General features: G+C 40.4%; 4 protein-coding genes across 4 annotated transcripts; 1 reads left to right on the top strand and 3 right to left on the bottom strand.

The window, feature by feature from the left end:
- Positions 1-97: 97 nt before the first annotated feature.
- arl1 (ADP-ribosylation factor-like 1) lies at positions 98-5575 on the bottom strand. The gene is made up of 7 exons (XM_062443747.1): positions 5450-5575; positions 4535-4659; positions 3590-3727; positions 2493-2574; positions 2042-2153; positions 1559-1737; positions 98-1354 (listed from the first exon to the last, which is right to left on the bottom strand). Exons 2-7 carry the CDS (start codon positions 4536-4538, stop codon positions 1324-1326), a joined length of 546 nt encoding a protein of 181 aa, XP_062299731.1. The 5' UTR covers positions 4539-4659; positions 5450-5575; the 3' UTR covers positions 98-1323.
- Positions 5516-18801, top strand: LOC134004458 (DENN domain-containing protein 11-like). Its single transcript, XM_062443740.1, has 9 exons — positions 5516-5882; positions 8248-8347; positions 8728-8886; positions 12006-12162; positions 12321-12459; positions 12733-12864; positions 12998-13148; positions 15875-15943; positions 16410-18801. Exons 1-9 carry the CDS (start codon positions 5516-5518, stop codon positions 16603-16605), a joined length of 1470 nt encoding a protein of 489 aa, XP_062299724.1. The 3' UTR covers positions 16606-18801.
- Positions 18802-18808: 7 nt separating this feature from the next.
- Positions 18809-20127, bottom strand: LOC134004462 (FYVE, RhoGEF and PH domain-containing protein 4-like). Its single transcript, XM_062443745.1, has 3 exons — positions 19963-20127; positions 19717-19857; positions 18809-19129 (listed from the first exon to the last, which is right to left on the bottom strand). The coding sequence occupies exons 1-3, from the start codon at positions 20125-20127 to the stop codon at positions 18809-18811; spliced, it is 627 nt and encodes a 208-aa protein (XP_062299729.1).
- A 12-nt stretch (positions 20128-20139) lies between these two features.
- On the bottom strand, positions 20140-24196 carry LOC134004816 (FYVE, RhoGEF and PH domain-containing protein 4-like). Its single transcript, XM_062444212.1, has 11 exons — positions 24042-24196; positions 23437-23929; positions 22922-23067; positions 22487-22643; positions 22265-22403; positions 22005-22063; positions 21497-21640; positions 21159-21331; positions 20624-20654; positions 20428-20511; positions 20140-20330 (listed from the first exon to the last, which is right to left on the bottom strand). The coding sequence occupies exons 1-11, from the start codon at positions 24194-24196 to the stop codon at positions 20172-20174; spliced, it is 1740 nt and encodes a 579-aa protein (XP_062300196.1). The 3' UTR covers positions 20140-20171.
- Positions 24197-24723: the final 527 nt, after the last annotated feature.

Raw genomic sequence — 24723 nt, 5'->3', positions numbered from 1 at the left:
ATGTTTATGCGTGTGTCTGCAAAAGGAATTAGAAATTAGACATCTAAAAGCTGTAACAAAACAGGATGTCTTTGAATTGCAGATCAGAGCTGAAATCTTTTTTATTTTCCTGCCGCGAACAGAGAGAAGAATTGTCCTCTTATTTATATATCATGTGCAGTTCAATGTACAACTTTTTGTAATTAAAAAAAAAAGACATTTTCAATGATTTTCTGGTATCACGATATAAAAATCAAAACACTCTTAAACACAATCTGGTACAATCACTGATAGCAATCTTTACTGAGAATCACTTTCACTGTACAAGCAGATATAAATATGCAACCATAAAACTTTGAGCATACAAGTTAGTGTTCAGTAACTAAATTACTAATATGCCAAAGCTGCACTCGAGGATTTCAAATGAAAAATGAAAAACAAAAGACCTAAACTACTAAATTATTTAAAAATAAATTGGGACCACAAATGAACAAGAGGGGGGGAAAAAATTGGAAATCCATGTCATTGCATCTGCCTAACTGTAGTACAAAAACACAGGCTGCAGTAACACGTGGTGGCCTGAAGACATACAGATGTTTTCCACACTGAAGCCAAATCCTTTTCACTTTGCAATTAGCGAAAGCAAATAAGAACATTTCATATCAATCTTGCACAGATATTCCATAATACTAGTGGAAATTGTCTAATGACTTGTCAATAAGCAGCTCCTTGGTGATGTCGTCGTCTCAGGTTGCCCAGGTCAGGAAGAGTATTGACATTAATTCTCTGATTCCATCTGTCACACACTAATGAGGTTTGTGCCTTCATGGAGAAAACGCTGCCTCCTAGCGGATCTTCATGGCATCTCAACCCTTCTGTTCTTCTCATGAGAAGAAGGTGACTGAAGCAGTGTCCAGTGAAGACTTGTGATTTCAGAAAATTCTGTAGAGGGTCAGCCTGTTTTAATGATGACTGATTCCTCTTAATCCATAAGATGTTTGTATGCAGGTGTTTATTTTTTAAGACTGTCGGCTGACACTTGACACACTTCCTAAAGACGTAAACGTAGCTATACTGCAGTCCTACGGCTTTGTAAAACCTTCAATTGTTCCGCCACCGTTGGAAAAGATAGAGCTCTGTGTGTCCAGATCAGATGTTTCTGCAGCCTTCAGTCCCAGGCTTGAAAGGCGTTACCATTAAGGGGGTGAGGGGTTTGGCCAAGGCTTCAAGTGGGTTGGAGGTGGGGAGAGGGCAGGAGTGCAATCACTGGTCCAGAGGGGAAAGGGTCAGTCACAAGGCTTCATACAGAAGGGTCAGGAGTATATACAGAATCGTTGGTTGTCTTTACTGTCGACTCTTGAGGGAATCCACCAGCCTACAAGGAAATAGAGCAAATATAATTCAGCCACGGTAAACACAAAGAACAGATGACATGTTGTGCAATATGTACCAAATATGAGTGATCACTGAAGAGTGCAGAGATATTTAACAGGATGTTCAGTTTATTCTACTCCTTTTAAAATGATCTACTGACATTTATAATCCTGTTTCTCTCTGTATAACACAATGTAAAACCTACCATTCCATTGCCTCATCCAGGCCTGTGCCCTTGGTGGCCGAGGTCTTGAAGATCTGCCATTTTCTGTCTTTGAGGGCGGGGAGGCCCAGAGAGTTGGCAACCTCGGTGGGTGTCATCGCCATATCCATGTCCTGTTTGTTTGCAAACACCACCAGGATCGCCTTCTTCAGCTCTTCCTCCTAGATAATAAAGAAGAAAACCGTGATAAATTACTTCACAAAAAAAAACTAGTAGAGACAGAGATTTGCCAAGTGGCACTTTGAGTTTAAATACCTAGAATTCATATATCCTGATTTTAATCAAATGCTGTTATACAACAATGATCCACATCTAAATAAGCAGTTAATCCTCACTGTATTTTTTATCAAGACCCAGATGTGACCTCATGGTGCCAGTAGAGGATTTATTGGATCAACTGGCAACACCAATCCTTGAGCTCTGTTGGTATAAAACTTGTAATGAACATTCATACAGCCCGCTTACCTCCAACATGGCCACCAGCTCGGACTTTGAGATGCCCATCCTGTCACGGTCACTGCTGTCAACGACGTAGATGACTGCATCTGTGTTGGAGTAATAACACCTCCAGTAGGGCCTGTGAAGCATTGAGGGGAGTGGAAAGAGACAGTTAGAGGTTGGAGAGCGAATCAAGAAAGAATCGAAAGAAAAAAGGAAAGGTAGTTGGATAGTGAGGGAGAAGAGTGAGGTGAAAATGTGAAGATTGAATAATAAAGAGATGAAGAAGACACTAACTGATTAACCAGAGATAAACTTTCTCTTTAAAAAAACTTCATGCCTTTTTAAAAAATTGTTTTTGCATTTTATCTATTAGATGCCGACAGAGCAACAAACTGCTTAGAGCTTCATGCTTGTTCAACATGTGTACACTTTCACACCTGAGGAGTTCAAGCCACCATCTGCCGCTGACACCTACCTGATACTTGTCTGTCCACCCAGATCCCACACCTGGAACTTCAGGTTCTTGTACGTGACCGTCTCCACATTGAAGCCAATTGCTGCACAGAGAAAAATCCCAAATAAGTACAGTGACAGCAGAGCACCTGAATCTGATTATTACTGTACAACCATCTTATCTGGATATGCAATGTTATTATTCTGCTGAGCGCCGCAATTATGATATGAACCGCGGCACACGTGTAGACCCTGTTTATTTTTTCTCTTCATTCAATTTCCACTCTCAGGCTGAGGAATGTGGATGAAATAGCTTAAAAGAAATGATGCTTAATCTCAGGTTTTGCAGAGACTAAATAAAGAGAAGAAACTGGCACAATATCATAATATTATGATACAATATTTGGTAAGTCTTCTGAAATCGTATAATCTGACAAGAAGTTGCATTATATTAGTCATGTTCAACAGACAACACTGTCATTTTTGTCTCCGACTAATGAGTTAGCAAAGGTGTTTATTGTTTTGAAATGGTCAAAGTACTCTTATCTAATCAACTGCATTAACATAACTTTTTTAAAGAGAAGTAGCCAGTAGATGACTCAATCAAATGTGTAATTAAAACAAAAATATGACCAGAATATATTTTGACAGAAAGATCCTATTTAAATATAGCCCCTGTATGTTTATATACCTGATGTTTACATACCACAGACTGTCCTATACAGAATATTAGACTTTATTAAAACATATGTTTGTTTTACAACCGAAATCATTGCTTTCCTCATTCTTAGTAGCCCCGTACTGGTTTGTTTGATCACAAGGTGGCACTAAGGAAAAAAATGACTCCAATATGCACCATATTCACTGCAATTAAATCTGTACTTCCACTAGCCTCGCCTCTCTCCAGCTTCTCCAAGAATGTAGCTCAGACTGGTTGCATGTGTTTGCTAAGCCTAAGTGTTTGTTTCTTGGTGCAGGCCATTTATAATCTACTACTATTACTTTACATGAATAGGTTGTTCTCATGTCACTATGATGAAAGGGAAGATTAACTGAATGAAGGCGTGACGACGGGCAAACATTACACAAGCGTGGAAGTGCAAAGCAAACAATACATACTGGGGATGGTGGTGACAACCTCTCCAACCTGCAGCCGGTAAAGTATGGTTGTTTTTCCTGCACCGTCCAGACCCAGAATCAAAATCCTCATTTCCCTTGTGCCAAACAGGCCAGAGAAGAGACTGGAGAAGAAACCACCTGGAGGATGAGGAGACAGGATGAATTACTAATAAGAGCAAACATTCATTCATCATCTTCATTATAAATGGAATACTCTGACAACCACAGTGCCCTGTAGCTTATTTGTACTCCTCTTTCTCCTTCTGTGAGGCTGTGCTGAGAGCTCTGACCTCCCTGCTGACTGTCTCCCTTCTGTTTCTCCCTACAGGCACCATCCTCGGTTTAGTTTGCAGATATGTGGCTTCTGTTGTAGTTATCTTCTGCACATTACAACACCCTCACTTATTTCAGCTTAAATAAATATATATTGTTAAAAGTGTGCCATGGTGTGTCTCCCTTTTGATGTGAGTGAGCCAGGCCATAACAACATAAACTGAATGATAACTCAGATCATTAAAGAGCTGCCCCACAATAATTACATGAAACAATAAAATGATCAGACAGTGTATTTAGTAGCAGTGTGAGTTTTTCTACAGCTGTAACATTACAACTAGCTATTTGCCTGACTTTGCATCTCAGTGAGGCCTCATTCACTGTCACTCTAACTCAGTTTAGCTGAGCATTCTAAACATTCTAACTTGTAGTTCATCGCTCTCTTGTATAAGTCATAGATGCCCGTGAGTAGACATTTTAACATAACTAAGCTAAAACTGCGTGACAGGAAAACGTTGAATAGCTGCCCACACATAAACAGCTAAGTTAGCAGGCGCGTTAAATAAAGCTAAAACATGCCTTTACCGCCGTCTAAATACTCCTAACAGAGCACGTTATGATAGACTGAACGCACAAACCGGCGTTTTAACCACTACTTATTCAAATACTGACCCATTTTTGATAATACGACGGTCCTTATGTCAGCAGTGCGGCGGCAGGTTGGACAGCTTCTTCTTCCGTGTGGTGGACGTGTCTCTGATGACGACACTGTCTCCGCTTCTTATTTTTTTAAAAACCTTTATTTATTGAAACATGTCAAATATTATTTACAAATATAAATTGCGTGGTGAAAAATAGAATAGAGTTAAACACTGAAATTCATGAAGAAAAGAAGCTTTTAAATGTAATATAAAGACTTAAACTATGATTTAAACCTTGCATACAAACAACCCTCAGGACTCCACTGCTCTCGCTTTGGGTTTACTATCGCACATTCAACACATTTAAAAACAATGTAACCCAAAAATAGATAAATATCAGCAAATGGGACACGTTTAAAAGCATGTTAACAATACTATTTAATTGGTGAATTTATTTATTTATTTTTTTAAAGATTTTTATACACACTAAGGGTGGATTCACGGCTCAATAAAACATTTTAATTCTAATAATGTTATTGTTATTTATATGTAATATCACTATTTTCTTTACGTTATTAATACTGCAGCATTTTTAATTTAACTGCGAATAAAAAATGCCGTAAAATGTAAATGTATCATCATTATTTATTATATGGAAAGTGCGGATGGTGGAAAAAAAACGGGATACGTTCAAGAAGCAAAAACACGAATTGGCGTTCCCAACTGTTTCATAGCTGTTGTTGCTGAAGGGGGATCTGACAGTACGGGTGATATTGTTTTGAATGCAGCTCTTATTAGTCGAAGGAGTTGCCCTCTCTGAGCAGCATCACATTTCTGATCAACCTCACATTAGAAAGATTTTAAAGCTGCTTTGATGCAAAATATACAACAGTGCTGAATAATTCAACTTCACGATGCGGGAGTCTCTCTGAGCTGTAGTTCTAACCACGTATCGGATGGACCTGGTGGTGCCCGTCAGCTGAGACATCGTTCACAATCTGACACTGACAGGATGGTGGAGCGGTCGGACCGAGCCCCTCTGCTGGACTGGGAAGAGGTTCCGTCAGCAGAGAAGGACCGACAGTCGAGCCCTTCAAACAGCCGTGCCTTATCCGGATCTCCCTCGCCTGGGTTTGGGTGGAGCAGCTGTCCGGGGGGTCCCACTCCCACTCCCACTCCCAGCGCAGACGGCTGCAGCGCCCCGCCCGCGACCTCCAGCACCCCCGTGGCGGGCACGGATGAAACGCTGCACCCCGACAAGGAGGGGCATCCCTCGGATTCAGGACCGAGGGAGGTGCTGCTGGAGGACAGGATGGTGAAATGGGAGGAAAAGGACCAGATTGTGTCGGTATTTGTGGTCACATTCAACACCAGATCAGGTGGGGGACATAAACATATATATATATATATATATATATATATATATATATATATATATATATATATATATATATATATATATATATATATATATATATATATATATATATATATATATATATATATACATGCAACATGGATTCATCATTGGCATTTTGCTTAAAATACAAAAGATTTTCCAAAAAAATTGTAATGGATGTGATGTTTGTAGATGGGGAAAAGGAGAGATAGATGAATCCTGCATTGCCTTATACAACCAAATCCTGTATCCGCAGAAACCTGCTCATTTACAGGTGTGGCTCTTTCTGACCTGGCCTTAAAGTTTAGAGGAATAATTAAAAGCCACGACTCTCTTCTAAAGCCTAACTACATAACAGACATGTCAAAATGTCAGGATGAGTTTCTGTGATGGAGAGCAATCGGCTGCAGAGTAGCCTCCCTATTCATTTTTAATGAGGGCCAGTGTTAAAGACAGGATGAGCCAATCAGGTCACCCACCTATTCATTTAAGCATTACGTGTCAAAATGGTTAAGAAAACCTGATTTGACTGGATACAGGAGATTCCTTACAGGGTGGAGCAGGGCCACTTTATGATTTTGCAGCACTCAGATTGACAGGAGACCAGGAGAATAGGGTGGTGAACAGGTTATAACAATGCTTTCTTTGATATCTGCTCAGTGGAAGGGTTTTTTGATGTTGTCATTAGCACACCACCATCATCGCCATGTCTCACAGTCTGATGGATCCTCAATTAGAGGCCAATAAATAAGACCCCATGTTGATTAGCTGGATTAATTCCTGGTCTGTGCAGTCAATACTGTTACCCTGTTATCCCTCCAGTCCACTAATGAGATGAGCTGGTGCCATGTGTTGTAATTATTGCAGGACATGATAATACATTGCTCACGAAATTATTGCATCCATATCTGTGCACCTGAAGATAAAAATAGTGATATTCATATCATTTGTGCACTAAAATATGAAGGAAGAATATACCTCTGTCTCAGTATTACACGAAATTATACAGTATCATCACAATTGTGCCAGTGTTTTGGTGAAATATCACAAAAGATGTTAGATATTGCAGTAGTGAATAAATGTTTGAACTCTACTTATTCTCACTTAAAGGAGCAATACACTCTAAATATTTCAAAGTAGAAAAACAAGTGTTGCTGATGTATTTTTCTCTCCCTGATCTAGGCTGTTTTTTTATGGAGTTTTTCTGACAGAAATGTTTTACTTCCACATTTTTGGGGGATTTTTTTGGGAGTAGTTGAGAGCTGACAGAAAATGTGGTTATGGAAATGGGGGGGGGGGACATGCAACAAAAAAAAAAGGCTGCCTGCAACTAACGAGTTTTTCCATTATCGATTTTTTCTTTTTCACGGTTAATCGATAACTTGTTTGCTCCATAAAATCTCAGAGAATGGTGAAAAATATTGATCACTGTTTCCCGGAGCCCAAGGTGGTATCTTCAAATGTTATGTTTTATCCACAACCCAAAGATATTCAGTTTACTATCATAGGAGACCAAAAAAAATATTAAGATTTAAAGCTGAAATGAGAGAATTTGCCTCTTTTTTTCTTAAAAAAATTACTCAAAATAATTAACCAATTATCAAAATAGTTGGCAATCAATTTTATAAGTAATCGATTAATTGTTGCAGCTCTACAAAAAAGGTCCCTAGCCTGACTCCAAAATCACTTGGACACCCTAATGGTCCCCTATTAAATTGATAAATGACACTTAAAAAAAACTTTTTTGCTGATACTGAACATTTACAGATGAATTGATACAGGATTAGGATCAGTTTTAGTATTGCACTTATAATCAGGCTGACAGCAAGCTTAGACAGAATTTCACAAATATGTAAGTCCAGTATGAACTTCATGACACATCAAAACAATTACACCTCAACTGTTTCTTAACTAGCAGTGACTTCGTAACAATAGCCTGTCTGTACAAGAAACAGCTTAGTGTTCAGCCGCAGGTGTCTCGCAAGACCTGATACAGACCTGCAGCCTCAGTCTGACGCCCCATCAGCACACATTTTTGCACATACTCCACTGATACATGTCAAACTGCTAATGATTAGATTGAAAACCACACCGTCTGAGTCACCTTCTCTGTTTCCCTTCTCCTATCAGTCTATATTTACTCAGCTGCCGTGTCAAGCGCTCAACTGACACATAAATGAATTCCAAGGAATCCAGTTGGACTGTGTCGCTGTTGTTTCGTGAAACATGAAATGACGCGGCGATAATATATTTACTGTCTGTTCCTTTATCGCTGTATGTGTGTGTGTGTGTGTGTGTCTGTGTGTTTTAATATTATCTTTCTGTTGTGTGGGTGTGTGCCACAGGCAACATGCTGGAGTGGTGTCTGCCCAAAGACATGGACTTGGAGGGAGTGGAGTTCAAAGCCATTGCCAGCGGCTCCCACCGAGTCACCACAGACTTCATGTAAGTGTGTAATGCATGCATGATCATTGTGCGTGTGTGTGTGTGTGTGTGTGTGTGTGAAACATTCAGCAAGATCAGGAAAGCCTGCTCAGTCTCCTCTGTTGGTTTCCAATGATGTGAATCAATAGCCAAGTTAATAATGAATAAAGTATTTGCACAGCAGAGGAATTTGCTCCCATGTTTTCTGACTTAGGATACAAAGGAAGGAAAGTAATTTGGAGTATTAGGATGCGGCCCCATGTTTTCCTCCTGGCAGGACAGAACAACAGAAAGTGTTGCCCTGGCAAAAAAAAAAAAAGGAAAAAAAAGAACAGCCATCTGGCAGTGCCTTTTCTTTCATGACTCATGGATTCGTCTGTCTCCCTCCCTTCCATCCTCAGCTACTTCCGGAAGGGCTGCTACTTTGGCCTCGCCTGCTTTGCCAACATGGCGGTGGAGAGCACGGTGGAGAGGGGTGCGAGGATGAAGTCGGTAGGGATCCTCTCTCCTTCTTACACCCTGCTCTACCGCTACATGAGCTTCCTGGAGCACCAGGTCAGGTAAGAAGGGCGAGTTTGTACACAGTGCTCAGACTCTGAACTACTACTTTCACCAAACTAAAGACTTAAAATTGGGGTTCCAACTAATGAATATTTTCATTACTGTTTGAACTCAATTATTTTTGATAGATTGATTTAATCTATAAAATGTTACAAAATATTAAAAATGGCCATCACAATTTCCCAAAGTCCAAGGCAATGCTTCAATTTGCCAATTTTGTCAGACCAACAGTCCAAAACCCAACAATGTTCGAATGGCAACATTTCCCCACAAGATCAATTTAGTAGCAGTTCAGACATATCACATGATATTTTTCAGCACATGGTCTTTTCCCAGTTGTCATGGAGTTGTAAATGTTCAAATTTCCATTTTCAGAAGGACTTATTAAATTACTTAAATTGATTAAGTAATTATCAAGATCACGTCATCGTTAATATAAGTATTCATTCAAATGAAACTAGAAGACTGAAACTGAATCGTTGTTAATTAAAACATTTTCAGATGCACCAAAAACAACTTGAGCAGTAAAACCATATAGCATTCACAAGTTAACTTGTTAACAGGGGAGTCAAATACACATTTTGTTCCAAACATGGACACTGGAACAAATTTGAACAGGGCAAAGTCTACATGTTAGCAGCTCCGTGACCAATCAATCAATCAATCAATCAATCAATCAAACTTTATTTGTATAGCACCTTCATTCTGGTTAGTGCAGTTTCAAAGTGCTTCACAGATGACTGACAAACCGATAATGAGACAAAACAAGTGCAGACTGTGAAAACATCAAAAATGACAAAAACAAAACAATTTAAGATGCTAGAAAATAAAGATGTTGAAAATGTAATAATGTAGATTTGAAAGCTATAGTAACAGTAATATTAATAAAATAAAGTGAAATAAAAATAGAATAAAACTACACTAAATAGATTAAAAAAGACTAAGCAAAAATATAAATAATGAAAATGAAATACAATATAATACATTAGGTATAATAAATAATAATAAAAGTGATGCTGTACTTGAGCTAAATGCTAACATCAGCATGCTAACATGCTTGCAATAATAATGCTAACATGTTAAGCAAGTAATATGCTACTAATTACTAATTAGCTAAAACTGAGTGTTGGACAAATTGAAATTTTGACCCGAGGATCAACAAAATCAGTGGGATTCATTCTCTGAGAACCATAAATGAACCAAAAATGTCATAGCAATTAATCAAATACACTAGCATGGCTAAAAATGATTGATGATTTGGGTCTCTTCTTCTACTCGTCTTGTACTTGATAGACTTTCCAAACAAACCATGAAATCTAAAATATGTTTAAAAACTTCTTTTTTTTTTTAAAAGCTTTTGCTGACAGTTCTATGTATTAGAAAAAACACCTGCAACATAGCTGTCTGACGACTTTAGCTGTTTTGGGGTTTTTTTGCAGTTTGGGTGAATTGTAAATCGTACTGTAAGTATGAATGTACTGAAAAATGAATGCAATGTAATTAGTTCATAGGTGAGTTCACACATGGCCTCTAGGTGCTGCTACTGGGGCTTTTTGTCTCACTCTGGCCTAGTTCCTCTTCTTTCTTTTCCACTTTCACACTTTTTGTATGACTCCTGCTTTCTATGTCTCACACTCTCTATCTCCTCCAGCAACAATACATGTCCATGAACCCTGTTAATAAGTGCTACTGTGGACAGACCCCTGTGCTTTAGTTTTTCATCCCAAGTTTTGTCACACTTCCTCATCAGCAGCCCTTTCAACACAGGCCTCTCTATAGTCTCTCCCTCCCTTTCTGTGCTTTCCTCCAACACAGTTCCCACACTCTGGCCTCTCCTGGCCTCCAGTCATGCAGCGGTCATGCTCCTTTACTCATCATTCTCATGTAGCTTGCTCCAGATTCCACTTCTGCTGACTGCCGTGGCGTTGTCGCCTGTTTCTTATATAAAGAGCTGTTGTTCGTGAAGTGACAGGAATGTATAGATACTTTTCTCTTTATTCTCTCTCTCTCTTCCTTCCTTTCTTTGTCTTTTATTTCTCTTCTCCTGGTCATGGCAGCTAGTGGAACTCAGCCAACTTAAGATGCCAACTTTCTCACTATTTTCTCACATTTTAAACTATAAATTGTTAAAAACAAAAAAAATTAACAATTTAAAAAAGATATATTAATAGTTACTTGTAACACTACTTGGATAGTATCTTAGCTTTAGTTGAAACTTTATTAACAAGCAAAGCAGGCGGGAAAACCACATTGAAACTCTAATCTATATTTGAAGTACTCCTTAAGAATACATTTTTAAAAATAGCCCCTTTTATATTTCCATAACAAGGATCCAGCTTACTTGCTTGCATAATTTCTCTCTGATTGACATCCAGCTCTTATATTGCTGCACATTGGTGGCAATGCAGTCTGCTGTTACTGAATGAGGGTTTCAAGAGAGAGGCAAATTCATTTGTATTACAAAGAGCTGCAGCTGATTATTTGTTCCACAATATCTGCATAGATTAGTCACAGTTGTATTTCTCCATTTTAAGATCAAAATGGCTCTCTTTGATGAAGGAGTTCGCTTGTCCTTTTGAATATTTATGTTAGGGAAAATTACCCAAAAATACCCAAATTGGTTGATCCGCAGACACACTCCGTCACCATCAGGTTGCCACATATATGTAGGCTTGCGTGAGGATTCAGGAGATAACAATTACAGAAGAACACAAACTTCAGAGAAAAACACTTGCAGTCCACACAAGTTTAAAGGAGGTGACCTACATTTCAATGTCTACATTTAGCAGCGTGAGAGCAGAAGGAATGGAGGAATTAGGATAGCGGTTTGTTTTCCTAAGGTGTGCTTGATAGCAGCGGTCAGAGGGCATTAACTTTTTTTTTTTTTTTTAAGCTAAAATTCTGCAGTTCCAGCTTTTTAAGTGTGAGTATTTTTTGGTTTCTGAGTTGTGGATTATTGGTCGGAACAAAACAAAACATTTAATGATGATTTGTGAGATGGTGATCAACATTTTTTACCGTTTTCTGACATTTTATAGACCAGACAAAGAAAATATTCAGTATTGAAAATAACCATTAGTTGGAGTCCTAATTGGATGTCATTTTGTCCTCTGCCCAGGCTCCAACTTCAGTCCCCTGGTCACTACTCTCCTCTGGAAGCTTTCTATGAGGACAAGAGAGCTCTTCTGCCCCCTAGTGGCGATTGTGTTGTTACTACATGTCCAGCAAACGCTTGGGGAGCTGCAATCAACCATAGCATGCATCCTGAAATGAAGGTAGGAGGGACTACAACTTTTCTATACCCTTGATCACTGAGGGTCAGATTTACAGAGGTTATTTGTTGATGCTGCATCTTTTTAAAAATTGTAACCACAATTCCCAGCCCTGTACACCATATATGTTGCTCAGTAACCTTGTGTGCCTTTGTGTCCAGATCACCCACCCAGCCGGCTGTATGTCCCAGTTCATTCGCTTCTTTGGGGAGCAGATCATGGTGCTGTGGAAGCTGGCGCTACTCCGCCGACGCATCCTCATCTTCTCCCCACCACCTGTGGGTGTGGTCTGCTACAGGGGTGAGAAACATCTGGATTATTATAAAAAAGGTTTTGAATTAGAGTGACAATTAATCTTACAGTCTCACTGTCATTATAGTGCATTTGTGTCTTTTACTAATTTATTACATCTGGGAATTTTACGTCAGTGTACATGCAGTTCCTTTCCAGCTGTATCACTGTTAGACAGCCCACACGTCTGCACATCCACATCCTGTTTTGCTCTTTTTCTCTCCCACACTCATGCATCACTTTTTTTTCTAATTTCACCCTCCACCTCCTCTTCCCTCTCAGTGTACTGCTGCTGTTGCCTGGCAAACATCTCCATTCCCGGGGTGGGCGTGGCCGTGCCAGAGTTCCGCCCCTTCTTCTATGTTAATGTGGCCGACATCAGCGCCCTGGAGAATGAGCTTTCCTACGTAGCATGTAAGTGGATGCTTGAAACATGCTTAACATTTGTGATAAGCCCAGTGAAATAGGGCGTAGTCAGGTTATTTGGTCTGACAGTCAAACATTTTTCACGTACAACGAGTGATCCAGTGTGTTTTTCTATGTTAAGGCACTACTGAGAAGATCTTTGAGGAGAAGAAGGATCTCTATGATGTTTATGTAGACAATCAGAATGTAAAGACCTACAGAGATGGGCTGAAGCCGCTGCTCCGTCTCAGCACTGCAGACAGGGAGAAATATCGCAAACTCACCGAGCAGAGGTAGGTACAACGGAAATATCACACTATTCACATGCTCATGCACAGGAGAAGAGACAAGAAACGATCATCTCAGATATACATGAGCTATAAAATAATCAGCAAAACCTATAAGAAGACTAACACCTATTAATACATAAATTCAAGATCTCAACTTGATGCAAATGTCATGTGATCCAATAACACTCCACTGAGAGTATAGCCTCATAAGACAGCAAACATTGCTCTAATCCTCAATTTGGTTAACTAGCTCAGCCAAGTAACTATCAAGTGTGTCATAGCCCTGGCTCAGAGAGCAAGACAAAGGGGGAGACCACACAAGTTTAAAGTAAATTAAACCGAACATTTATTTAAAGATACAACCCAAAAAATCATTATGATAAAGAGATCTGTAATCTGTAAGGTCAGTAATGTATGCAATGATGTAAGTGAGTGGAGTGTGGTGATGTTTAAAACAAAACAAAGAAACACAAACACAAACCAAGCATGCAGCAAAGGTCAGAGAGAGAGAGAGAGAGAGAGAAAAGATGCAGAGGCAACTAAATAACCTGGGCCCAGGCTGCCCAGGTGCATGTCATTTCATCTCAGCAGCTCCACCCATCTACCTGCAAGGAGCCTGCATCAAAACAATTAATGACAAACAAAACACAAAACAGAGGGAGGGGTCGTCACACCCCCCCCACATAAGAGCGGAGACCCACTAGGTACTCTGCCAATATGTCATAACTATTTACATATTTACAGAATGACACGACCTTAGACAGTGTGTTGGAGTAATGAAAACATTCATACCTTATACCTGCCTTATACCGATCCCTCAGGACTATCTTACCCCCTCCGCAACCTGGGTACCTACAGGAGCATATTTAAGAGAGAACTGGACAGCCCAAAAAGAAAACAGACAAAGGCAGAAATATGGTGACATTACAGTGTACTCCTAATACACAGCTAGAAGGCACGAGAAAGGGCATCAGCCATTACATTTTCGCTGCCTTTGATATGGCGAACATCCAAGTGATAAGGCTGCAAAAATAGTGCCCATCTCATTAAACGCTGGTTTGGATTTTGCAGGGAGCGTAAGAAGGTGAGGGGATTATGGTCGGTATACACTACAAGAGGAGTTCCTGAACCAGTATACACATCAAAATGCTGTAATCCCCAAATTAACGCCAGGGCCTCTTTCTCAATAACAGAATAGTTCAGCTGGTAAGAATTGAACTTTTTGGAGAAGAACCCAACTGGCCTCTCTACCCCCATACCATCAGACTGCAACAGGACCGCTCCAGCCCCCACATGACTGGCATCAACCTGCAACATAAATGGCTTATCAAACTGTGGTGCTGTCAACACAGGAGAGGAAAAGAGGAGAGCTTTAACATTTTGAAAAGCATCTTGAGCCTTATCTGAACAGACAAACTTCACCTTCAACTTCAGAAGATCTGTAAGAGGTGCCACAACTGATGAGAAGTTCTTAAAGAAACTTCTATAGTACCCCACCATTCCCAAGAAACGCATCAAGTCTTTCTTTGCTCTAGGAGGCGGAAAATTCTTAATGGCTTCCACTTTGGCCTCAACAGGGCGAACCTCCCCTTGTCCCACCACTTTACCTAAATAGGTAACTGTGGCTCTTGCAAAATCACATTTGGCCAAATTCACAGTCAACTGTGCCCATACCAGTCTGTCAAACAATGCAGTGATCCTCTGCAGATGCTCCTCCCAAGTATCACTGTACACAACAACATCATCAAGGTACACAGCACAACCAACCAGCCCGTCTACCACAATATTCATGAGCCGTTGGAAAGTGGCTGGAGCATTACGTAACCCAAAGGGCATGACCTTATAGGAATACAAACCAGTAGGAGTTATGAACGCACTTATCTCCTGGGCCCGTGGAGACAGTGGGACCTGCCAGTATCCTTTTAACAGGTCAAATTTACTCACAAACAGCAGAAAATCTGGAAAATATATAACACAACACAATGAATCAAAACAGTCAACAGAACCACAATTTCTCCCTCAACCAAATACCAAAAAATCTCAAAATCAATCATACATGTGTGAATCTCCCACAAATGCACCACTAACAAATCAGAGTGGCAACTTTGAAATCTACCACCCTGAACAATCCACAGTCCAAAATGGATAAACAACCTGGCACAAACCTACTGAAATCTACTAAATAGCAAGTCTAAATATATCCCGGACGAGCCCCCATTTTGTCATAGCCCTGGCTCAGAGAGCAAGACAAAGGGGGAGACCACACAAGTTTAAAGTAAATTAAACCGAACATTTATTTAAAGATACAACCCAAAAAATCATTATGATAAAGAGATCTGTAATCTGTAAGGTCAGTAATGTATGCAATGATGTAAGTGAGTGGAGTGTGGTGATGTTTAAAACAAAACAAAGAAACACAAACACAAACCAAGCATGCAGCAAAGGTCAGAGAGAGAGAGAGAGAGAGAAAAGATGCAGAAGCAACTAAATAACCTGGGCCCAGGCTGCCCAGGTGCATGTCATTTCATCTCAGCAGCTCCACCCATCTACCTGCAAGGAGCCTGCATCAAAACAATTAATGACAAACAAAACACAAAACAGAGGGAGGGGTCGTCACAAGTGTACATTAGATAACTTGGTATAAATCACAAATAGTCCACTCTATCCTGTAGGTTTTCACAAGAACAGCTAGAAATAAAGTGTATTATTGTGTGTTTGTGGGTGTGTAGGCAGATGTTGCTGTACTCCCAGGAGGAGAATGGAGACTGTGTGTCCAGTGAAGAGGATCTCTTTATTCTGTAAGTACAAAATGATTCATTTAACCAGCCAGTGGAGTGGTAACCACTGATAAACCACTGTGCACACAGGAGACACGACTTCCTCCTTTTATGAGGATCCTGGGAAAAACAGTAAGCACAGTGGCAGCTTAGAAATTTAAAATTGAATCCAAGAGGTAATGAGCCTGACAAAATCCCTCTGACCTATCTCCTCCTCCTCCTCCCACGGTCGCTCCAGTTATTACATCCCACAAAGAGCAGATTTATGATAATTTTCCTGTGCTTTCTTGATGTCATCGCTGCCACTGCTCAGCATAGAGACATGAAATGCAGACTGTGGGGATGTGAGGAAGAGTTTATACAGGACAAGGGGAACAAAACAAGGCTGAAAAAGTCAATTTCATGGATATACAGTTAAATTTAGTTGTAAGAAAATATCAACTTAATGCAATTGATTCACTTTTCTTCTCAATTTTAACTTACCCAGGTTTTTCCTGGAGCAGAACAACAGGATTTTCCAGACCCTGAGCGAGGTGGCAGGGAGCCCTGATCCCACACTGACCCAGGAGAGTGTGAGGGCCATGGGCCTTGATCCTCATGGAGACAGGCTCTTCCTCCTCCACCTGCTGGAGATTTATGGCTATGACACCCTGCTAGTGTCGGAGCAGCTCTGCTGCAGCTGAGAGACAACAGACGGACGTTTTCCCACCCTTCACCACTGCTGGTTGTAAAAGTCTTGAGCCAGCTCTGAGTGCTGCACTACTGGCTTCTTGGAGTCTTCAGGAGTAATTTGAGCCTTCAGAAATATCTCTGGCATAACTTTTTTTTCGTTGTATATCTCCCTGTGGTTCTGCTCATTCACAACCTGATGGCTTCAGTAACATGTGGTCATCTCGTTGTTCAACTGGGTGACTTGATACAGCTGCAGCATTTCAACAATGAGCAGTCAGTTGTGTTTGAAGGCCATGAATGGTAGGTCCAAACAGAAGAAGAAGATAACAGAAGAAATATTTAAGTGGCCCGAACTGTACTGGGGGATCGAGTTGGATGAACAAAACAGAAGAGGTGGAGTGTGAGAGTGAAAGAGAGGTAGCCTTCCTGTAAATAATCCTGTTCTTTTCTTTATGTACAGTGTGTCAGCGTTTGTGTGATATGGGGTACCAGTGTTGCTATCCTTGTATCAAGTGCTGGATTTAAACATCAAATTTTAAGCCTCTATGTCCAAATCAGTACCTCCTTTGAAAAATATCATGTGATTACAAGCAGGTCAAACCGCCTATGTCTGTACACACTGCTGTTTAAGTGACACTTAATGCAACAAACGACCAGTTGATGGATTTTGCCCTATCAGTTTATTTCCTTTTAATGTTAGGACTAATCACTTTTAGTCTGAGCTGAAACCAAATCAGATTTTCAAATGATGTCCAACAGGCAAAGGTGAGGTTGAAATAGAGGCATATTGCTCCCTGACTGTCAGCTGGGCCTGCAGATCAGAGTAATAAGCTGTTACAAAGACTCAGAACTGTTTAGTCTTTTATGCTTTTTTCCAGTTGTGTTTTCAGCACTTGCATCAAGATGAAGACAGAGCTAACAACTCCAGTTGATTCTCTTAATTCATAGAAACTGAGTTGATTTTTTGTAACAGCTAACACAAAAAAACAAAAAACACTTTTAAGCTCTGGACGTTTATGAAGCACATCATAGAAACATATTTTAGCTCCCTTTACAACAAGCAGAGCAGTTGTCTGAGGCATCTTGTTGATGCGGAGGGAAACACACAAGTGGGAAAAGAAACTAGACTTTTGTTTGTTTGTGTTTTTTGTTAATGGTTAAAGGGATAGAATCATACAGCTGCATTAATCAAATTAGGCCACTAGATGGCAGTTATCAAACACCATGTTCTTAGGGAAGTTTTTTCTTAAATCAAAGAACAATGGTTGTGAGATTGAACTATGAAGTAAATGCCTCATAAAAGCAAAACAATTAGTTTAAAGATGCTAAAAAGACATCATAAAATTTGCCGTTAACCCTTTCACAGCCATTAGAGTCGTCATTACTATGAAAAAATAATTAATACAGCTTTGAAAAAATGTTCTTTGTTAAGGCAGTCTTGCTTTTCAGAATTCTAAATTTCTGAATTTAGTGACCATAGCCACAAGGAATAGTCTGACCTGTTACATAAATGTGCTAAAAAAAAAAGAAAAGAAAAAAAGCTAATATCACATTGAAGTAACATCACTTCACGTCAATCATGGTGTTCACTTTCTCCTGAAAAGGATGTTTGGTGCTTTGGTTACTCACTGGGCTTTGTGCCCAACACTTAAAAGATATGATACTCTTAAAGACTTAAAGGTTATTGTCATTTTCTGTTTAACACTACTCATTCTTATATATTTCATTTGTTATTTATGTTTTATTTAGAGTTTGTTGCTTAGCTGTAAATTGTTTTGAGTGTAAATATTCAATTGCTGTAACATCATCTGTGAAGAAACGGGATCAGCTGAATGTGTTTTATAAGACGATAGTGATCCCATAAAGCCTCTGTGTATCACTGCAATTATGTGTTGGACCGTCAGCTGTAAGAAAACGACCGTGAGCACATTTTCACACATCACATGGCACCTTAGACAACCTGTAAAAAGCTGAAGTAAACGTGTGTAGTTGAAGGAATAGTCCAGCTCATGTTAAAACACCTTCTCTTTATTTATTTTACTGTAATCCATTTCAGAAATAAAGTGCGTTGACACTTTGAAGAAAAACACTGTTCTCAGTTTGAATATTGCATATAAACAACCTTTGTTTTCCTGAGCTTCACTTCTACATTATCCATGTTTCAGGATGTGTGAACATACATGAGTACTTTATATAGAGCTTAATATACGACATTTAGGTGTGGTTTTCCTTGTTGCCATTGACTACTAATTCCGTGCCGCTACAGACGCTTGTATCATTGACATTACCATTAATGCCACATCTGGATTCATTGATGCTGTTTTCAGGGTCAGCCAGTATACATGCTGGCATGTTGCCTGTCCCAGCAGCTTTTAGAACAGCCAGCCAACGCTGTTTAAGGTCAGCCCCCTCGCAGGAGAACAAGTGGGTGGTTTTGGATTGGCTTAGACAGAAACAGGACTGACCCTGGAGCTCCTGAGGGGAATCCTCCACACTGCAGCCCAGTAGAGGTATACTGGAAAGGGGCTTCACATCCTGGACATGAATGAAAGTGATAGAAAAAAGGTTTTAGACATATCAGAGAAGTTTAAAAATAGAAATACACCTTTAAAAAGAGTCTTCCACATGGGGCACGGGGGGTCACTGAATAATTTGATGAGTATGGAAATTAGGTAATTTTACACTTTATGTTGGTTTGTCATTTAATTTGTCTCTTAAAGTATCTATATGAAGCCAGGCAGTTGGGAAGTAATGTAAAACAAAGCCTCAGGGCATATACTGAAGACACCTGATCCAGATTCAAAGCAGATTTTTTTGTTGATAAAATCAATCATGTCTTTAAAAACATATTTAATTTTCAATCATATTCCATGTAGCGTTTGGCTGACTCAAACAAATCGGTGTGTGAAGTTGTATGCACAGCGGCACAGTGTTTCCTTTCCCCCGCCCCCATATGATTGCATGATGGGCAGATGCTGACTGTTGCACATTTGTCAAGTGGTTGCTGTGGCGACATCGGTGTATGACAACATCACATGCATACGCAAATAACAGTGAAATACAGACAGAAGAGAGTATGTGGAAGTTACACTGACACTGTTGTCTATCACAGAGATCCCTACCTGTGCAGCAGCGTACAGGTAAAGGACTGGAGGCTCGGTCCCAGTAATAACAGACCACACTCGTTGCCGAGTCTTGGGGTTGTCACCATACTGCAGGAAGCCACTCATTTCACTTTCACTGCAAACTGGAGATGGCTCCAACTGGGAGACAATACGCATACAAAAAATATGATGCTGTTACTGAAGAATTTGTACTTTTAAATATTTTCAGTAGGTTTAATCTTAAGAAAAACACACAAGACTCACCTCCAGTACTCTTTTCTTCTTGCTGTCCACCCTCTCCACTCTTTGTGCAGTCAGGATGGAGTAGCAGGCTTTACACACTTTGTTCAGCTTATTACCATCATACTGTAAAGCCACTTTGTTGTCTGAACACTTCCAACACACCACCTGGAGGAGCAGAGAAACCATCACTCCTGAGTTGTCCTTGTTAGATTTAGTCTGTGTTATATGTTTCATACGAAGCTAAAGTTTATCATGTGACTCACACAGCCACAGGCTCGGCAGTGATGTCTTCTCCTCGTCAGCGCGTTGAAAGGCTCCTGGCATTTCATACACATGGTCACCTGGTTGTCTCTGATCCAGCGAGGGGCGCGTTGGCCGAGTTCATCTGTCTGTAAAGCACAGTTCACGTTTCATAATCCTACTGCGCTATTCTAAAAAATACACACAACCCCTGTGTGACCCCACTTCCCCATAGTAACTACTCACTGGTTCTTCCACATTCAGCTCCTTTGACGCCAACTTGAAGGTTTCATTTTTCTTCTGAAACACATCGATTGCTTCCTGAATCACCTGAAGAGAAAACTTGCTTTAGAAAACTTTGCTGACACTATTGAATCTTTTCCTAATCCCTGTAACATTTTACGTGCTGCGAGAAAACATTAAAAACAAAACAGCCTGGTACCTTTATCCACTCGTCTCGATCTTGTTCAGAGCTGGAATAAAAACAACAAAGCAAAGAATTACATTTAATATTACATGAAATGCACTGACATGTTTAATTAATTACACAAGCTGATTATGCACATGGGCGACAGTAGGTTTAAAAGGCATTCACAGTTTCAGTAAGTGTAGAAGTTATCTCACAATTCTTGGATGTGCTCCAGGGTCTGGATCAACACCAAAAACTTCAGTGAAGTTTAGGAAGATAGGCCACAGACCAAGTAAAGAAAAAAGAAATATGTATTTTCCCTATTCATATCTTGTGTTCAATGTGTACATTATTCCTTTATCTGTTGTTAAATACTATCACAAAAATATTTTTTGAGTACTTTTACATCAAACTCAGGAATGGGCTGTATTAAACCATGCCCTATACCCCATGTACCTATTTGTGACTGAAGATGAAGATGCTCACACTTCCACTTTTCTGTAATTTAATTATTTTTGAAATGTTTAGCTAGTCGTCATGATAAGGCAGACATGTACCACGCACACACCTGGCCTGTAGCTCAAGGGTCTTCTCCTTCCCAGACACTTGGAAGGTGTATAAGTGGTCTTCGTTGGTGGTCTGTTGCACCTGCATGCCATCCACGCCGATCCTGCACCGAACCGTAAAACGTTGCCCAACTAGGCTGAACTTTGGGCTGCAGCACAGCAGAAAGTTGTTGAACTGTGGGGAATAATTATATATGAAATTTGATAAGGTCCTCTTTATGAACAGTAACCCATATTTACATTTTAGGACTCTTTAAAAGTTTTATTCACTGTCTCAACAAAAATGCCCCACTATGTAGTGTATCTGCATCTGTTCCTTCATACAAATCAATGATCTAACCAGGAAGAGGTGCCTCTCCATGGCAGATGTGTTCCTAGCAGCGAGCTTGAGCAGACGACCTTCCCTGAGAAACTCATTGGTCGGGTTAACCACCTCCTCCTCTCCGACCATCTCATATATCTCCAGCAGCCGCTTCAGGCTCTCCTAGAGGGAGAGAAAGATAGTCGATTAAAAACTGATCTTTATGGAGTCAATCATAGCTGTATATGGAAATGTTTGTTCCAAAAATTGTTATAATATAATACAGGCACATAAACCATAAAACATTTTATTTAGATTTATTATTACAATGACAAAGATGCACATTTTTCCCATATTAAATAAGCCAACCATAGTTTTAACCTCAAATGTGCAGCTGTTGCATTCCAAATGATATAATCCATCCCAAGCAAAATTCCACAATTGTTAAAAACAACACAATACCATACAATACAATATGCGTTTTGTGACAACGGTGAAATCTTACTTAAAACAATAGTAAATGATGTGGTGTGTTATGGTAACGTACAGCTTTGTGGATGGCGCTGTTTGAGTGGGTGGCAGCCATGGAAATTGTCTGCAAAGATTCTGTGGGTAGAGACACAGTGAAAGGTTCACTCTGTTCATTACAGATATAATGAGCTTTCACAGACAGGCAGGAAAGAGACACCATCACAGTATGATACATCCGACTCACAGCAAGGATACTGGTAGACAAATGTGGACAGTCTGCCTTTAAAAATTCTAATCTGAAACATTTGATATACTTGATCTGTGTGGTATACTCACTCTGAGCCGGCTTGTAGTCTGGGTTATCCTTGGGCAGTTTCTTCAGGTAATCACTGAGCAGCATCTCATAGCGAGGGACCCTCTGGACCGGTTCCAACATGTGATGCTGCAGAGTCAGACTGCCACACACCTCCTTACTCTAAAAGCAGGACAAAACACACATTACACCTTGCTGATTCTGAAGTATAATAACTGGGCCATACCCTGCTGAACATGTCTTACTTCTATATCCTGGACGATGCATCTGAAGGCAGAAGAGCGCTCGGACCACGTCCTCACCAGCTCCATGGCCTGGTCAAAGTTCCTGACATAGTCGGCATACATCCTCAGGAAGGGTGCATGTGGCAGCAGAACATTACCCAGGCCTGGACTCTCACACCTGGATTTGGTGGAAGAGGACAGAGTTCCTGTCCATTAGTCTTTGGACGATGACATGTATTTGTTGTCAGTTTGTTACTCCAGCACCTTGGCTTTAAACTGACACAATGACAATGAGGATAAAGTGCTGACTTTCCAATCACATTAACAATACCAGAAGATTTATACACAGCAATGGGGAAATAACCATAATCTTTTCATCCAGGAAATACATCAATGCTGTACTGGACAGTGTTATATCCTTTCAAAGTTGTCTGTATTTGTTGCCTGAACACCCACCAGTGGCTGATACAGTTCTCCAGGTCAGGCAGCAGGAACTGGCTGTGGAAGGAGTAGATGGAGGAAATGTTGGAGAAGATGTTCCTTATCACCTCAGGAGGAAATGAGCCTCGACCTGCCTCTTCTGTTAGGCGCGAGCAGAAGACCTGTGGTGGAAGTTAGATGGGCAGAACATGCTCAATTATTTATTTTGCCATTGAGCTTTTACACAAAAAAGGTTCCATCAAGAACAATAAGTATTTGCCAATGCAACAAGAGAGCTATTTAAGAAAAAAAGTGTCTTACGTTTCTAGAAATGTTGGGGTCTAAAACATTTCATTGTAATGGAAAAAAGAATGTAGGTAAATGACATCTCTGCCATGTGCCTGATATCAACACGAATTAGTGTATCTGTACCTAACAAAACAAACGGTAAATCCACATCTTTCCAAACAATTGAAAAACAAGCCCCACTGGCAAACTTTTTAGCATCATTTTCAATTTTTATTGAGCCACAAACAGAACGCTCCACTGACCTGGTCTAGAAGGTTGAGACGAACCACGTAGGCTCTCTCTGTCTGCAGGAGTTCATTGGCTATCTTGAACAATTTCTGCTCTTTGGTTTCTTCCACTTTTGGTTCATCTCCTCCAATCTCTTTCCTCTTGTCCTCCTCCTCCTCCTCCTCACTTTGTTCAGCTTTAGACTCCTTGTGAACCTTCCCATCTTCTGGGGTTGCCGCTGTCCATTTGCAGGAAAACCTGGAGCCAAATCCTGCAGGTATCTTTCCTTCTTCCATTTTGTCATTAAACTCCTTCACAGTTAATACTTCACATTCTTTCTCCAGCACTAGCCCTTTCATTTGTCCTGGCGAGTGCTCCTTACCGTTGCTTAATAGATGGGGAACTGCTATATTTGTGGTATGGTTGAGTCTATGGTTAGCAGGTGCTTTGATGGTGATGGCAGGCCCACAGCAGTTGGGTGTTTGCAGCGGTTTCAGTGGTGAGCGTTCCAGTTTTTCAGTGGGAAGTCTGCAGAAACAAAGTGCATTGTCTCTAGAAATTCAAGTAGCCATTCAAATTACTGGATTATATATATTGTGCTATACAACGCTTCACAAATGAACCAAATTAAAAATCAAACCTGCTTTCATCCAAGTAAGCGATCAAGTCGGGCACACTCAAAGATTTCCCTGCCATCTTCTCTGCCATCTTCTCCTGTCTTTCCATCTTGCTGCTTGGAATTCTGTGTAGTCCCAGCCAGGATTTAGAGTTCCTGGCAGGGCTGTAGCTCCCCATCTTTCCCTGAATGGGGCTGGGGGTCCGCAGTCTTCCTATGAGAGTGCTATGGTTTCTTGGGGACAATTTAGCGGGGCTATGCCCTCCTTCCCTCAATGGGCTACAGTTCTGAATGCCTCTTTTGCCTGGACTCGGAGATCCTAACAGTGGACTGCCTACAAGAATTGGAATCCCCTGAGGATGTCTGGCAGGGCTCAGTTGTTCTCCATTCAAAAAACTGCAACCCCCTCTTCTCACAGGACTTGGGGAGCCTTGACAGTTTTGTGCTGGGCTGATGTAGGAAAAAGGCACTCCATAGCTTCGGTTAGGACTCTGATCTTCTGTGCCAATAACTTTCTGAAGTAGGAATTTTCCTGTAGTGGGACTGTGAGCTTGACCTTGCTCTGCCCTCAAAGGACTCTGGAGATGAGCTGGTTTAGGAGGCACTGAGGAGAGAAAACAGTACAATTCGATTATTTATGATTTCAGTCTGAGGTCTGGTTGGTGTAGTAGCACTACAGAGTGAAGACAGGCTGTGATCTCAAAGA

This window comes from Scomber scombrus, chromosome 22 (assembly GCF_963691925.1).
Source record: "Scomber scombrus chromosome 22, fScoSco1.1, whole genome shotgun sequence".
Taxonomy (NCBI): domain Eukaryota; kingdom Metazoa; phylum Chordata; class Actinopteri; order Scombriformes; family Scombridae; genus Scomber; species Scomber scombrus.
The sequence above is the reverse complement of the archived record's forward strand: the minus strand, read 5'-3'. Positions and strand labels throughout refer to the sequence as shown.

Bases quoted from the DNA above. Each gene is read 5' to 3' on its own strand.
- arl1 (XM_062443747.1), bottom strand. The intron at 2,575-3,589 runs GTATGTATTGTT...TTCTCTGTGCAG, and splicing joins GGTTGTCACCACCATCCCCA to CAATTGGCTTCAATGTGGAG. The intron at 1,355-1,558 runs GTAGGTTTTACA...ATTTCCTTGTAG, and splicing joins CTGGATGAGGCAATGGAATG to GCTGGTGGATTCCCTCAAGA.
- LOC134004458 (XM_062443740.1), top strand. From the start codon at position 5,516: ATGGTGGAGCGGTCGGACCGAGCCCCTCTGCTGGACTGGGAAGAGGTT. The intron at 8,887-12,005 runs GTAAGAAGGGCG...TCCTCTGCCCAG, and splicing joins TTCCTGGAGCACCAGGTCAG to GCTCCAACTTCAGTCCCCTG. The intron at 12,865-12,997 runs GTAAGTGGATGC...TTCTATGTTAAG, and splicing joins TGAGCTTTCCTACGTAGCAT to GCACTACTGAGAAGATCTTT.
- LOC134004462 (XM_062443745.1), bottom strand. From the start codon at position 20,127: ATGGTTTCTCTGCTCCTCCAGGTGGTGTGTTGGAAGTGTTCAGACAAC. The intron at 19,858-19,962 runs GTGAGTCTTGTG...ATTGTCTCCCAG, and splicing joins AGAAGAAAAGAGTACTGGAG to TTGGAGCCATCTCCAGTTTG. The intron at 19,130-19,716 runs GTAGGGATCTCT...ATTCATGTCCAG, and splicing joins ACCTGTACGCTGCTGCACAG to GATGTGAAGCCCCTTTCCAG.
- LOC134004816 (XM_062444212.1), bottom strand. From the start codon at position 24,196: ATGGGGAGCTACAGCCCTGCCAGGAACTCTAAATCCTGGCTGGGACTA. The intron at 23,068-23,436 runs GTCAGTGGAGCG...CTTCCACCACAG, and splicing joins GTCTCAACCTTCTAGACCAG to GTCTTCTGCTCGCGCCTAAC. The intron at 22,644-22,921 runs GTGGGTGTTCAG...CACCAAATCCAG, and splicing joins GAGAACTGTATCAGCCACTG to GTGTGAGAGTCCAGGCCTGG.